General features: G+C 39.1%; 1 protein-coding gene across 1 annotated transcript in view; it reads right to left on the bottom strand.

Annotated features, from left to right (window-relative positions):
• ehd1b (EH-domain containing 1b) overlaps window positions 1-14,725 on the bottom strand; it is a 68,380-nt gene that overhangs the window by 18,352 nt on the left and 35,303 nt on the right. Inside the window, exon 2 of the mRNA XM_022681063.2 lies at window positions 5,307-5,404. Within this exon, the coding sequence (XP_022536784.1) occupies window positions 5,307-5,404 (98 nt within the window). The remainder of the gene's footprint in view (window positions 1-5,306; window positions 5,405-14,725) is intronic.

The following is a 14,725-nucleotide window of genomic DNA, read 5'->3' as shown; positions in this document are numbered from 1 at the left end:
GTCGCTTAACTTCATCCTATTAAACAGTGAAAAAACTGAAGTTCTCCTATTAGGCCCCAAAGCTGCTAGAAATAAATGATCAGACTTAATGCTAAATCTGAACGACTTCTCAGTCACACCTGGTTCAGCAGCTAAAAACCTTGGAGTTATTATAGATTCAGATCTAGCATTCGATAAACACATATCTAATGTTACTAGAACAGCTTTTCTACACCTACGTAACACTGCCAAGCTAAGAAATGCCCACTGCATGACGCAGAAAAACTAGTCCATGCCTTCATTACCTCAAGGCTAGATTATAGTAATGCGCTACTGTCTGGATGTTCCTGCAGTAACTTAAATAAACTTCAGCTAGTTCAAAATGCTGCAGCCAGGGTCCATATTAGTCCAGTCCTGTCAGCACTGCACTGGCTTCCAGCCAAATTCCGCATAGACTATAAAATTCTCCTGTTAACGTATAAAGCCCTACACGGGCTCGCTCCTGAGTATTTGCGAGACCTCATCTCCTATTATGAACCACCACGATTACTTAGATCTCAGGGTGCTGGTTTCTTAGTAGTTCCTAAAATTCAGGCTCTCGCGTCTCCTGTCCGGCCAGACTGATGGAAGTTTCTGAAGTCAGCTCTTCAGCTGCTCATCGTCCATCTTATTCTCCACTACAGTTTACATCCAAGCCATTTGTGGCACGCTATTATAGTCCTGAATATATAAAACCTATGTGGATGTATAAAAGACTTTTTAAAATTAATTTAAAAGCCGTTTGACCAGTGGTAGGATGGTCCCCCCTCAAATGTGAATCTTGGTCCTCCCAAGGTTTCTTCCTCCTCCTGCAGCTCTGAGGGAGTTTTTCCTTGCCTCCGCGTGTAGCAGAGAAAAAAAAAGAACTGTTTATAAAGTACTATTATTTTATTTGAATTCGCCAAAATACGTTCTAAAAGGAAATACATATAAACACTTGTTTCTGTAAGCATACAACTCCATCTACAGGTCAGATAGAGTATAGCTTTCTTATGAAAACAGCTACCCTCCATTTTCTAGTTCCGTCTGGTTTTGACTCTGAAAGAGAATGGTAGGTTCAGTTCTACTCTCCATTTTGCTTAAGTGTGTTGGGGTACTTCTGAGTCTAATTTTGTACTAATATTACATAGTATGTACTTTTACTTGAAAAATAAGTACTGGATTGTTTTTTTTTCCAAAATGTTATCTATTTTGAGCTATTTGGCTCCCAGCTTCAACTAATTAATTTAGCAATGTCGACCATGTGGTTGTGATGTATTTGCCTTCTAGCTACAGCTAGTTAACTTAGCATTGTTTACCATGTCGGTTTAATACATTAATTTCTAGCTACAGTAAACTAAGCTATCACTGCTTTTCTTGTGGTCTTAATGTTGAAGCTAATTTTAATAAGAAGCTTATTTTATTTATTTGCGTTTTATAGCTGTTGAGTGTGGAGAAGTCTACTGATAAGCTGCTGTTTTCTGTCCAATTTTATACAACCAGGTATGCATATTGTATTTCCTTGTCCTAGTTTAATATTCAAATGGTTGCAAATTCTTTTTTATTTAATTTTATTTGTCAAAGTTTTTTGTGTAACTCTTTCTCTAAAAAATATCCAATAATCTGAGCTGTTTAATACTGAAAATATTGAGTCTATGATATAATGAATTATATTGTGCTTATACTGTAATATGTCAGTCTGGTTTTGACTCTGAAAGAGAATGCTGTTGAGTGTGGAGAAGTCTACTGATAAGCTGCTGTTTTCTGTCCAATTTTATACAACCAGACAACCAGTAAATGCTCAGAACCAACTCTGCTGTGTAGTTTCTTTATTGAGGGACCAAGACGAGGGGGTTACACGCGCTCACTGGGGGTTCTGTATTCTGTATTTTCTATGTTTAAAAAACAGAAGTTCTCCTATTAGGCCCCAAAGCTGCTAGAAATAAATGATCAGACTTAATGCTAAATCTGAACGACTTCTCAGTCACACCTGGTTCAGCAGCTAAAAACCTTGGAGTTATCATAGATTCAGATCTAGCATTCGATAAACACATATCTAATGTTACTAGAACAGCTTTTCTACACCTACGTAACACTGCCAAGCTAAGAAATGCCCACTGCATGACGCAGAAAAACTAGTCCATGCCTTCATTACCTCAAGGCTAGATTATTGTAATGCGCTACTGTCTGGATGTTCCTGCAGTAACTTAAATAAACTTCAGCTAGTTCAAAATGCTGCAGCCAGGGTCCTTACTAAAAACGAGAAAATTTGACCATATTAGTCCAGTCCTGTGAGCACTGCACTGGCTTCCAGTCAAATTCCGCATAGACTATAAAATTCTCCTGTTAACGTATAAAGCCCTACACGGGCTCGCTCCTGAGTATTTGCGAGACCTCATCTCCTATTATGAACCACCACGATTACTTAGATCTCAGGGTGCTGGTTTCTTAGTAGTTCCTAAAATTCAGAGGAGCTCTGCAGGAGGAAGAGCTTTCTCTTATAAAGCGCCTCAACTCTGGAATAATCTCCCCGAATATGTTCGGGACTCAGACACAGTCTCAATCTTTAAGTCTAGACTGAAAACTTACTTGTTTAGTTTAGCTTTTGGTAATTAATGTTTTTTTTCCTTTAGATAAGGCTGCAGATTCAGGGGTTCATTGACAGAGGCAATTGTGGGTAAACTGAGATGCTGGTGCTGTTGTTCTCCCACTGCACACGGTCACTAAGGTTTGTGGACGGTGGAGTGGGTGGATGCCAGTGTTTCAGGGAGCCTCCATGTCTATGTTACCTTCTGGCTCTCTGCCTTTAGTTAGGCTGTTTTATTCAGTTCTGCCGGAGTCATTAGCCACACTCTGATAATGTTTTATATTCTCCGTTTTACATAAATCCAGTCAAAACTAATTCCATCTCTCTGCCTTCCTCCGAGTTACTGACTGCCCACCTGTCTGACCCGATACCGATGTTGGACCCTCAGGCTCTCGCGTCTCCTGTCCGGCCAGACTGATGGAAGTTTCTGAAGTCAGCTCTTCTCCACCACCACCACCACAGATAAGCTGCTCATCGTCCATCTTATTCTCCACTACAGTTTACATCCAAGCCATTAGTGGCACGCTATTATAGTCCTGAATATATAAAACCTATGTGGATGTATAAAAGACTTTTTAAATTTTAATTTAAAAGCCGTTTGACCAGTGGTAGGATGGTCCCCCCTCAAATGTGAATCTTGGTCCTCCCAAGGTTTCTTCCTCCTCCTGCAGCTCTGAGGGAGTTTTTCCTTGCCTCCGCGCTCACTGGGGGTTCTGTATTCTGTTCTATGTTCTATGTTTAATGTTTTAATGCTTTGTGCCAACACCTGTTGTAAAAAGCGCTATACAAATACATTTGATTTGATTTGACTTTTGTTTTGCTGTTAAAATCTATCTATCTATCTATCTATCTATCTATCTATCTATCTATCTATCTATCTATCTATCTATCTATCTATCTATCTATCTATCTATCTATCTATCTATCTATCTATCTATCTATCTATCTATCTATCTATCTATCTATCTATCTATCTATCTTAATGGACGCAGCTCTACTTCGGGGCATCGCAGCGTGTATGTTCACTACAGAGCTGTTGGTCCGAATCCTTCCTAAATGAATCACAGAACACAACACAGAGTGTCCATGGGTTAATGGGAGTGCGGATGGACAGTTCTAAACATCTTAAAGTTCAGATGCACACCTGTTACAATGACAACAGCCTTGTTGATGAAGCTGAAAGTAAAGGTGATAGACTGACAAAGGGTGTCTCTAGACCTAAACCCAATTGAGTACCCTATGGGGCATCCTCAAGTGGAAGGTGGAGGAGGAAAAGGTGTCTTACTGTAGTGGAGACCACTGTGAATGTATTGTTGTTGGCTCTGGTAGCGTGTTACACTGTGTTCAATCTGGTGTGTCGGCCAGAACACCACTAAAGCCAGAGTTAGTTCAAGAGTTTTATTACAGGCAGGGACATAGGTGTGGTTACAGGCTGTGGTCTAGGAGACACAAACACAGATAAATCTGTAAATAACAATACAGGTACTAATGAACTAAAATAAAGAAACTACATTAAAAATAATAAATGGTCTTGACTCACTGTTTCTCAATAACCCTGTCAATGGCCCTGTCTCATGTCTCTGTGTGTCTTCCCCACGTGACCTGTGCTCCCCTGTGTCTCCCGTCTCAGTACTTTTCCACCACTTGTCTCATTTGTAGCTCCGCCCCTTCCCCAGGTGTTTCCAATTATAGTGTGTTTCCTGTTTCTCTAATAGCCCTCCTCTGCCACTTTGTCTCCGTCGGTCTTTGCACTAACCCCTGTTGTTTGTCTCTCCGTGTCTCTTTGTGATGTCAGCCTTAGCCCTAGCCCTAGCCCTAGTTCCTTGTTTACATCTTCTTGTTTCTTGTTCCCTTTAGTTCCCTGCTTAGTATATTTATTCTTGTCTAGCTTAGTTTGTCCCTGTCTAGTTTAGCCTCTTGTTAGTTTTCCTTGTATATATCCCTGCCTTGTTTAGTATTGTATTTATTCAGTCCCTCGTTTGTTTCTTTGTTTATTTACTCCTAGTTTATTTTGTTATTTATTATCTCTTGTTGGTTTAGTTTATGTTCTCTGGTTTCTCTCGTTTGTTTTGGTTTTTGGTTATTTGTTTATCTAGTTTCATTTATTTAGTTAACTCCCTTGATCCTTGTATATATCTCCCTGTTTTATGTTTAAGTGTTTACTTGTTTCTCGTTTCCTGGTTTATTTATATTTATTTATTAAATTATTCATTTCTCACCCTACCTGCACTTGCGTCCGTCTCCTCGTCTCCGTGCCTGGGTATTTCCTGACACCAGCCATGATGTATGTAATTCCCTTCTATTAGCAACCTGTGCAGCTCTGGTGAATTCCATGCCCAAGAGGGTTAATGCAGTGTTAAATAATAATGGTTATCACAAAAAAGTGAGACTTTGGGCACAAAATCTCTACTGTGAGGTGTACCAACTTGTGTTGCAGCCATTTATACCTTCTCTGTTGTATTTCAATTTACTTTCCAAAGGTCAGTAAAACTGCTATAACAGCTGTACTACTGTAAGTTATATACAAGTTGCATTTATATGTTATCCCATGAAAATAAAATAAAATATTTTTAGAAATGTTTGGGGTGTACTCTCATTTGTTGAACACACACGCACAAAAAAACACAAGGGCAGAGCAGGTGTGTGCAGCAATGTAAGCAGGATGTATAAAAATAAAAGCACTAAACACTGAACAGAATGGGCTATATGAGTGGGGGCTGACCTCGGCTGATTCTCTGCTTTTCTCCAGACAGAATTCCCGGGGTGTCAATGATGCTGATACTCTCCAGAACTGCGTTCGGCATCTGAGCGCAGATGAACCTTAATAAAACAGACAGAACATGGAGATAACATTCAGAATATCAGATATCAAAATAAATGTCCAACTTTAACTTGAGAGATAAAAAAAAAAGCATAAATCAGAAAAAAGTTTAAAATCGTAGCAATTTTTATATATGTCTTGACTTCTATTTCACTGCAGACAACATGAACCAAAGATATCCAGTGTTGGGAGTAACGGCGTTAAAACTAACGGCGTTACTAACACCGTTACTTTTTTTCAGTAACGAGTAATCTAACTAATTACTATGACTGTAACTATAACGCCGTTACCATTTCCGACACCCCGTTACTGCACGTTACTTTAGCCGCTCTATTAACTTTTTTTTTTTTTTTACTTCGCTTTGCCCTGGTTAACCCCTCCTCTTTCCGTGAACTTGAGCTTCTGGTCGCTGTGCCTGTGGTTTGGCGTGGTGAAGTGAGGCACAATTGTGACGATTTGCGTGCTCTAATCAATTCAGTGATTGCCGTGGACAGCCCAAGTTCCGAATTAAGGACGTTAAGCTCTTTTTAGCTGCTCCGGTTTTTGTGGTGCTGCTGCTTTCTCTTTTAGAGCTTAGATTCTCTGCCCAAATCCCACCTGACCCGAGGACCGACCCGAAATCGGGCTCCTATTTTTATTTTATATAAAGCTCTGGTGTGATAATCACAATGTTGCTAAGTAACCAATTATTATTGTTCACTAAAGCGAACGAAATAGCGAAAACTGAAAGTGAAAAAACATTTGTGTTAACTGAATCTAATAAAAACGGTAATTAAAAGGAAAAAACATAACTATCTCAAACTGTATTTACGAATTTAAATTCTGATAGAATACCCTCATTTTTGTGTTTAATTTATTTATAAGCGCTGTTGTACAGCGCAGTTGTACAGCGGGAGGTGTTGTGCCGAGCGCGTGGCACCTCCTGGTCCGTTAGTTCTTGTGTAAAGCGCTCGCGCTAGCAAGCCCACCCTAAAAACTTACTGAACAGAAAAAATAAAAACAAAATAAAATTAAACTATAATAAAAATGAAAAATGTAATCACGTAGCTCTGGGTGCACGTGAAGGCCTCCGCGTTTGACTTGCAGCATTGTGTGTAGCTGTTCTTAAAAATCATTTAAATTAAATAATAGTTCTATGCTTCTATGTTACAGTGTTAATTAACATAATTCTGATTATATTTCGCTCATTCAATCAGCCCGAAAACAGACAGTTTATGGGGCGGATCGGGTCGGGCTCATAATGACAGTTTATGGTTTGGGTTGGGTAGGGCTTGGGCAGAACGTGCACAGGTTCGGCTGGGTCGGGTCGGATTTTTTGGGCCCGATTTAAGCTCTACTATTCTCTTTTGGTGAAGCAGTTATATTAATACCATTTTAACGGGCATTAAATTGTTGTTTTTGTCCATTATTTTGTTTTATATATACATATTGTGTGGCTTGGTTTGTTTAATTTCATCCCCAGACGCGTTTTTCCGCTTTTTTCAGTATTACAGTTTTAGTAATTTTCTTTGGTTGTGTGGAGAATTTCGTTTTATTTTTTTGAAATTCGTTAGATTATATTTTTGTCAACATTTTGGGTTTATTTTCGTTTGTTATTTTTCTAATAATAATAGTAAATGCATAATTGATTTCCTTTTTTTTGAAGGGCGAATAATAAACAGTAACGCGATAGTTACTTTTACTGGTAACTAATTACTTTTATAGTGGAGTAACTCCGTTAGTAACTCAGTTACTTTTTTGGAGAAGTAACGAGTAACTATAACTAATTACTTTTTCAAAGTAATGTGCCCAACACTGAAGATATGTTATATTTTCTTTGGTTTGTTTAATTTGTGGTATAATATAGTGGTACAGTGGCACCACTGATCATTTTTATGATTTTCCTTTATAAAATCACTGGTTGTTCGGTTCAGCAATTTTGTATAAATATTTCATATAGCAGACAAACACAGTGATATTTGAGAAGGGAAATAAAGTTTATATAATTTACAAAAAATGAACAATAATTCTTTAAAGGTGGCAAAAATCCACATTTTCCTTGTACTTTTTAAAATACAATAGGTCACTCTAAGTTGTGTATATATACAGTACCAGAAACCAGAGGCGATTGCTCTAAGACTGCAAGGGAAGCTCAGCTTCCCCTAAAATGTAAAAAAAATAAGTAATTAAATATATACTATTGTGTGTACATGTCACTGATTAATTATGCGCTACACCGTGCTGAACTTAGTTCAGAATCAGCTTCTCATCACTGTTAACGCCGCGGCTTTCCTTTCACTCATTCCTGCAGCTTCACAGCGCTGCTTTAAACAGTGCGGACGCTGAGCGTCCACAGACTTCAATAGCGGAGCAAAGCGTACAGCGCAACGAGACGAGTCATTGGATAAATGCTGGGCTTTGTCCCGCCCATCAGATGCTCAGCGTCTCTGGGGGTCTATGGGGCGGACGCTCAGCTTCTGCATGATGATTGGATGATCTGTCTGAGGCTGAATCCCTTTTTGATTGACAGCGGAATGAGCGGATCAACGATCTTTTAGTGTAAACATCTGTACTGGGAGCTTTTAACTTTCATTCTGTTCTGAGTTGACTTTGCTAATCCTCTTAGCGGCATTTTCTTTATTAAAAACGACTAGCGAAAAATCGAGCTTCTATTTCTGGTGTTTTTTTTCTGTAGTTGCTTGTGTTTGGAAACTGACTTCTATCACTCTTTCTGACTTCTATCACTCTTTCTGACTTCTATCGCAGTTTCTGACCAGCAGGTGCTGCTGAGCCCCTCCACAGTCACAAAGCACTCACAGACGGACACACATTACACTAGCCTCGCGCCAGTCAGCAAACTGCACATAATGTCAGACAGTTTTAATGTTGTGGACCGGATTTTGGCGAAGCTAAAGTGGTTAGTCGTTCTTACGAAGAAAAACAGCAGGGTAGATCAACTCCTAAGATTTTTTTTTTATTCTTTTCAGCTGTCCTGATATGATAAAATGAGCTGGCTGACTGGAAATGCTGTAACAAATAAAAAGTACTGTTGCCAATTCCTCTTGATAAAAGTATCTCAGGGGGGTAGAATTTACTTATAAATAGACCGACACATTTTAAGATGTAGGAGCCACCCCTCCTTGAAAAACCAGCATCCACCACTGCAAGAAACTGTTTCTCAACCTCATTGTCTGCAGTAACTAGTAACAACAAATGTTCAGAAAAACAAGTCGGTCAGGAAAATCACCTGTGTCTACGTCAACCTGTGAATTAGTTTTCTTGGAATCCTCCACCTTTGGCTGACAACCGCCCACAGATAAAGGTGAAGCAAGTCTCGTCAGATAGGAGCTAACAGCTTTAGAAACAGCATTGGTAGAACAAGTTTGTTTCTGTGTTATTTGTGCAAACAACACCTCAGAGATAGGTAGGTGTGTATGTTTAGAAGATGTATAATTGTTGTACTATGACCCAATGGTCTTTTAAATGAGGTACCTGGAATTCAAACCATAATTTGGTGAACAGCAAAATTCAGTAAATAGTGTAAATTAGCCAATTAATATATATTTAGAGCTTCCTATTATCTCAGTGTTTTATTATTTACTCATAAAATTAATTAAACAGTTCTATTTACACTAGTTAGTTAGCTGTCTTGTGTAAGTAACTACAGATGTACATGGATTCTGTGTTTTACTGAGACAGGACTAGGGACCAGGAAAAATCTGATGAAAGTAAACAGTGGGTAAATGAACGAATTAATGGGTATTTAGAGCGTCCCACTGTGCTAGTCTTTTATTATTTAATCATGAAATCAATGAAAGAGTTCTGTTTACACTACATCGCGTTACAATTTATTATGCAAATTGGATTTAAGTGTCAGAAAGATTAATTTTTGTGTCAAACCTTCATAAAAGCGCTGCTGTGCCGGCTGGTCCTCCGTCCATTCAGGGGACTAGAGCTCAGAGTAGAACTCCACAGCTTTCTCTCTGACCTCAACTGGGTCAGCGAGCTCCCTGCAATCGGCTGCGCGGACACAGTGAATGACCTTACTCTGGCCATTCTTCTCCAAACTGAAGAAAAACTGCGACAGGGCATCCATTTCAGAGAGGTTCTAAAAGTGAGATCTGATCAGAGCACCCTGTGCCCGAAGGCCGAGCAGGTCAGCTAGAGCAGCCTTCTTGCCCTTAAGTGTCTGGTTGTGGTCCTGGTCCACACCAGCCTCTGCAGTGCACTATAAAAACAACATCTGCCTTTCTAAAACAGTAACAGATTGTGTTATACTGTTAGTGACATTGAGAGTGTACTGCTTACAGAATTGCTTGATTTGTATTTTGCCAACATCCCACCATTGTTGTACAGAACTATAATCAACTTTTTTAGACCTCCAAATGCCCCCCAAAAAGTCTAAAATTAGGATTATTTAAAAGACTGGTGTTAAAATGCCAGTAAGTGCTCTTAGGTTTCACATGATTAATAAAAACTCTCCCTGACACCATACTGTGATCAGAAACAAACTGGGGTGATAAAACACTCTGCAAATGTTGTTTAAAACAGTTAAACCTATCCAATCTAGCCATAGAAATAAAACCATCCCTAGCGTGTGCCCAAGTATACTGTCGAGCAGTACTCTGTTTATAGCGCCACACATCAGCCAATTCACGAGTTTCAATAAAATCATTAAGGATGCGCCTGAAAGCTGGATCAGGTTCAAAGTGATTTTGATCTTAAACATCACCTGTACAGTTAAAATCACCCCCAATAATTAAAAAAGTGTTGTGTATCACACTGTGCTATTGTTTTTCTAAAAAGAACACCTGTCTTTAGGTACTACTGGTGAATAAATACAAATAAAAACCAAATAAATCTGTTCAAACTTTATAGTAACTTTTAAAAGACGACCCCCACTACCAAGACAGCAACACCACTGTTCCATGTGAAAGGCACACCTTCCCCTCCCACTCCCTCTGCCAGTCCACCATGTTCACCCAATCAGTGTTGAGTCTCCAGTGCTCTCCTATCCCCCCCTCCTCCTCGGTCCACGTTAAAACCTTTGAACACTTTAAAAACATGTCCAGATCAGGGAAATAATCCTCAACTTTTACATTTCTTTTGCCTTTAGTTTCATTTAAAAACGAATGCACCTAATTAGGAGTATAGTTGCTACTACTGGGTGCAACAGAGCGCGGTGAGTCTGAGGATCCCTATCGCACTCCGCAGCAATATCCTCCAACTCATGTGATCATTGTGCCTTTCAATGAAATCCCCGACACCACCAGCTGATTTACTTTTTCAACACTGTCCAAAAACAAAACAACAGCACTGTTCATTTTCGGAGGCTGATAAAATAGAGTGGTACCCCAGAACAGCCCTCACTACCAAACAGATCTCTAAAAAACAGAGAAATCTACCCCGACCGGCACTTTTACGCCATGCCGGCGAGAAAGCCCGTCAAACTTCTCACCTACACCTGCTCCCGCCACCCCCGCCATGCTTCATGCCGGCGTCTACTCCCCGCTAACCCCGCTAGACCCCACTAACCCCCTACCCCACAGCCCCACCGCCCAGCCCTGTGCTTCCTAACTCCCCTTACACCCAAAAACCTAAACTAAACCCCAAATAACCAAAGAAAAACAGGAATAAACACAAAAGAAAGGAAAACAGTTGCTCACACACCCTCACTTCACACGCTACACAAATGCCACGCATGTGCAGAGAGAGAGAGAGAAAGAGAGAAAGACACAGAGAGAGAGAGAGAGAGACTTTGACTTTATTTTAAACAGTTCAATCTGTGAGAGATCTCAGCAAACATGCCAATTCACATGATCAAACAGATTATATAAACTAAAGAACAGAAAGTCTTCATAAAATCACAATTAAAAACATTTAGATCAGCAAAACTCTAAAGCAAAGCCCAGCTCTTTATCTACAGTCATATGAAAAGGTTTGGGCGCCCCTATTATTCTTAATCATTTTTAGTTCTAAATATTTGGGTGTTTGCAACAGCCATTTAAGTTTGATATATCTAATAACTGATGGACACAGTAATATTTCAGGATTGAAATGAGGTTTATTGTATTAACAGAAAATGTGCAATATGCATTAAACCAAAATTTGACCTGTGCAAAAGTATGGGCACACTTATCATTTTATTGATTTGAATACTCCTAACTACTTTTTACTGACTTACTGAAGCACAAAATTGGTTTGGTAATCTCTTTGAGCTTCATAGCCAGGTGTATCCAATAATGAGAAAAGGTATTTAAGGTGGCCAATTGCAAGTTGTTCTCCTATTTATTTGAATCTCCTCTGAAGAGTGGCATCATGGGCTCATCAAAACAACTCTCAAATGATCTAAAAACAAAGATTGTTCAACATAGTTGTTCAGGGGAAGAATACAAAAAGTTCTCTCAGAGATTTAACCTGTCAGTTTCCACTGTGAGGAACATAGTAAGGAAATGGAAGACCACAGGGACAGTTCTTGTTAAGCCCAGAAGTGGCAGGCCAAGAAAAATATCTGAAAGGCAGAGAAGAAGCTGCTGACAATCCAGAGCCGGGACCAGGCCGCAGACAGAGAGGCTTAACCAACCGTCTGCGAGCTGCAAAGAGACGTTACCAAGATACCAATGTATTCAGACTGTGTCTGTCCCCCGAGTGAAACAAAAACATCAAAACACTAAAACAGTCAATCTAAATAACTTAACTTATATTAAACAATCATATCCAGACTGTAGTACTAACATTTCAAGCCTAAAGATTGGTTTACTTAATATTAGATCTCTAAATTCAAAAGCAGTTCTAGTGAATGAAATGATAACTGATCAGAAATTCGATGTTCTGTGTCTGACAGAAACCTGGATTAGGCCAAATGAATATGTAGCATTAAATGAAGCCACCCCTGCAGGCTATAATTATATACACAATCCGAGATTGTCCGGTAGAGGAGGTGGGGTCTGCATATTTTTCCAAAGTACCTTAGTTAGCAATCAGAAACACTATGATAATTTTACTTCTTTTGAGCTTCTTTACACCAGTATAATTAATCCAATTACAAAAAAGAATGCATTTTCTTTAATTAACATCTACAGACCACCAGGGCCCTATTTAGAATTTTTAAAAGAATTTAGTGATTTTGTCACAGACTTAGCAGTATGTAGTGATAAAGTGATTATAGATGGAGACTTCCACATTCATTTCGAAAAATTGGATGATCCATTAAAAAAGGCATTCACATCGACCTACTCATTACTGTAATCATACTCTGGATTTAGTTTTGACCCTGGGTGTTAGCATAGATAACCTGAATATTCGTTCTCAAACCTCCGCAATTTCAGATCATTACCTTCTTTCATTTAAATTACATCTCAGTCATAATATACGTACATCCCCTTGCTACTCTGTAAAACGTTCAATTACGCCTTTTACAGCCAACAATTTACAGATAAGCTTCCAGACTTATCAACTCTAATATATTCTCCTATAGACCCAGTAGAACTAGACAAACTAACCAAAGGTTTAGAAAATACCTTTCGCTCTACCTTAGATGTTGTAGCACCCCTTAAACATAAAATAGAGAGACAGAAAAAGCTCGCACCGTGGTACAATGATCAAACTCGTACCTTAAAGCAGTTAGTACGAAATTTAGAGCGTAAATATCGGTCAACTAAACTGGAAGTGTTTCACTCTGCGTGGAAAGACAGTCTTGTTAAATATAGAAAAGAACTTAATAAAGCCCACTCAGCGTATCTGGCCTCACAGATCGAGATAAATAAAAATAATCCTAGAGTTCTCTTTAGTGTTATTTCCAAATTAACTAAAAGCCAGGCAGGTACTGAACCTCAGATTCCAGCCATTCACACCAGCAACGATTTTATGGACTTCTTCAATAGTAAAATTGAAAACATTCGGGATAAAATTAAACAGATAAATATTACATCCTCTCTGTCATCTGGTCTGGGTGATTTAGAACAAAACCCTGTCACCGAAGTTAGGTTGGAAGTCTTTAACCCACTTCCACAGTTAGAACTAGAGAAAATGATCTCTTCAAACAGCACAACCTGCACACTTGATGCAGTTCCCACAAAATTACTAAAGCAGGTACTGCCAGATATAATTAAACCTCTGTTAATGATAGTAAACTCATCACTCACCCTAGGCCATGTACCCAAAGCCTTTAAAACAGCTGTAATTAAACCTCTGATCAAGAAACCAAATCTTGATCCTACTGTACTGTCTAACTATAGACCTATTTCAAACTTACCGTTTATTTCTAAGATTTTAGAAAAAGCTGTGGCCCAACAACTTTGCTCTTACCTGCAAAGAAACCAAATCTATGAGAAATTTCAATCTGGATTTAGGCCTTATCATAGCACTGAGACAGCTTTAGTTAGAATAACAAACGGACTACTTATAGCCGCCGACCAAGGCTGTGTTTCCCTACTCGTACTTCTCGATCTGAGCGCAGCCTTTGATACAATAGATCATACTATCCTTTCAGAAAGACTAGAAAACATGGTTCGTGTAACTGGAACTGCATTATCGTGGTTTAAATCATACTTAACCGGGCAAAGTTATTAGAAAACATGACGTAGATTTTCATTGTTATGCGGATGACATGCAGCTCTTCATATCAGCCAAACCTGACGACAGAGTGAGATTAAAGAAAATTGAGGATTGTGTAGAAGATGTAAAATCATGGATGTCGCACAACTTCCTCCTATTAAATAGTGAAAAAACAGAAGTTCTCCTATTAGGCCCCAAAGCTGCTAGAAATAAATTATCAGACTTAATGCTAAATCTGGCCAACTTCTCAGCCACCCCTGGTTCAGCAGCTAAAAACCTTGGAGTTATTATAGATTCAGATCTAGCATTCGATAAACACATATCTAATGTTACTAGAACAGCTTTTCTACACCTATGTAACACTGCCAAGCTAAGAAATGCCCTATCACTGCATGACGCAGAAAAATTAGTACATGCCTTCATTACCTCAAGGCTAGATTATTGTAATGCGCTACTGTCTGGATGTTACTGCAGTCACTTAAATAAACTTCAGCTAGTTCAATATGCTGCAGCCAGGGTCCTTACTAAAACTAGAAAATTTGACCATATTAGTCCAGTCATGTCAGCACTGCACTGGCTTCCAGTCAAATTCCGCATAGACTATAAAATTCTCCTGTTAACGTATAAAGCCCTACACGGGCTCGCTCCTGAGTATTTACGAGACCTCATCTCCTATTATGAACCACCGCGATTACTTAGATCTCAGGGTGCTGGTTTATTAGTAGTTCCTAAAATTCAGAGGAGCTCTGCAGGAGGAAGAGATTTCTCTTATAAAGCGCCTCAAC

This window comes from Astyanax mexicanus, chromosome 20, assembly GCF_023375975.1.
Source record: "Astyanax mexicanus isolate ESR-SI-001 chromosome 20, AstMex3_surface, whole genome shotgun sequence".
Classification (NCBI taxonomy): Eukaryota; Metazoa; Chordata; class Actinopteri; order Characiformes; family Acestrorhamphidae; genus Astyanax; species Astyanax mexicanus.
Note: the sequence above shows the minus strand (reverse complement) of the source record. Positions and strands in the feature narration are given on the sequence as shown.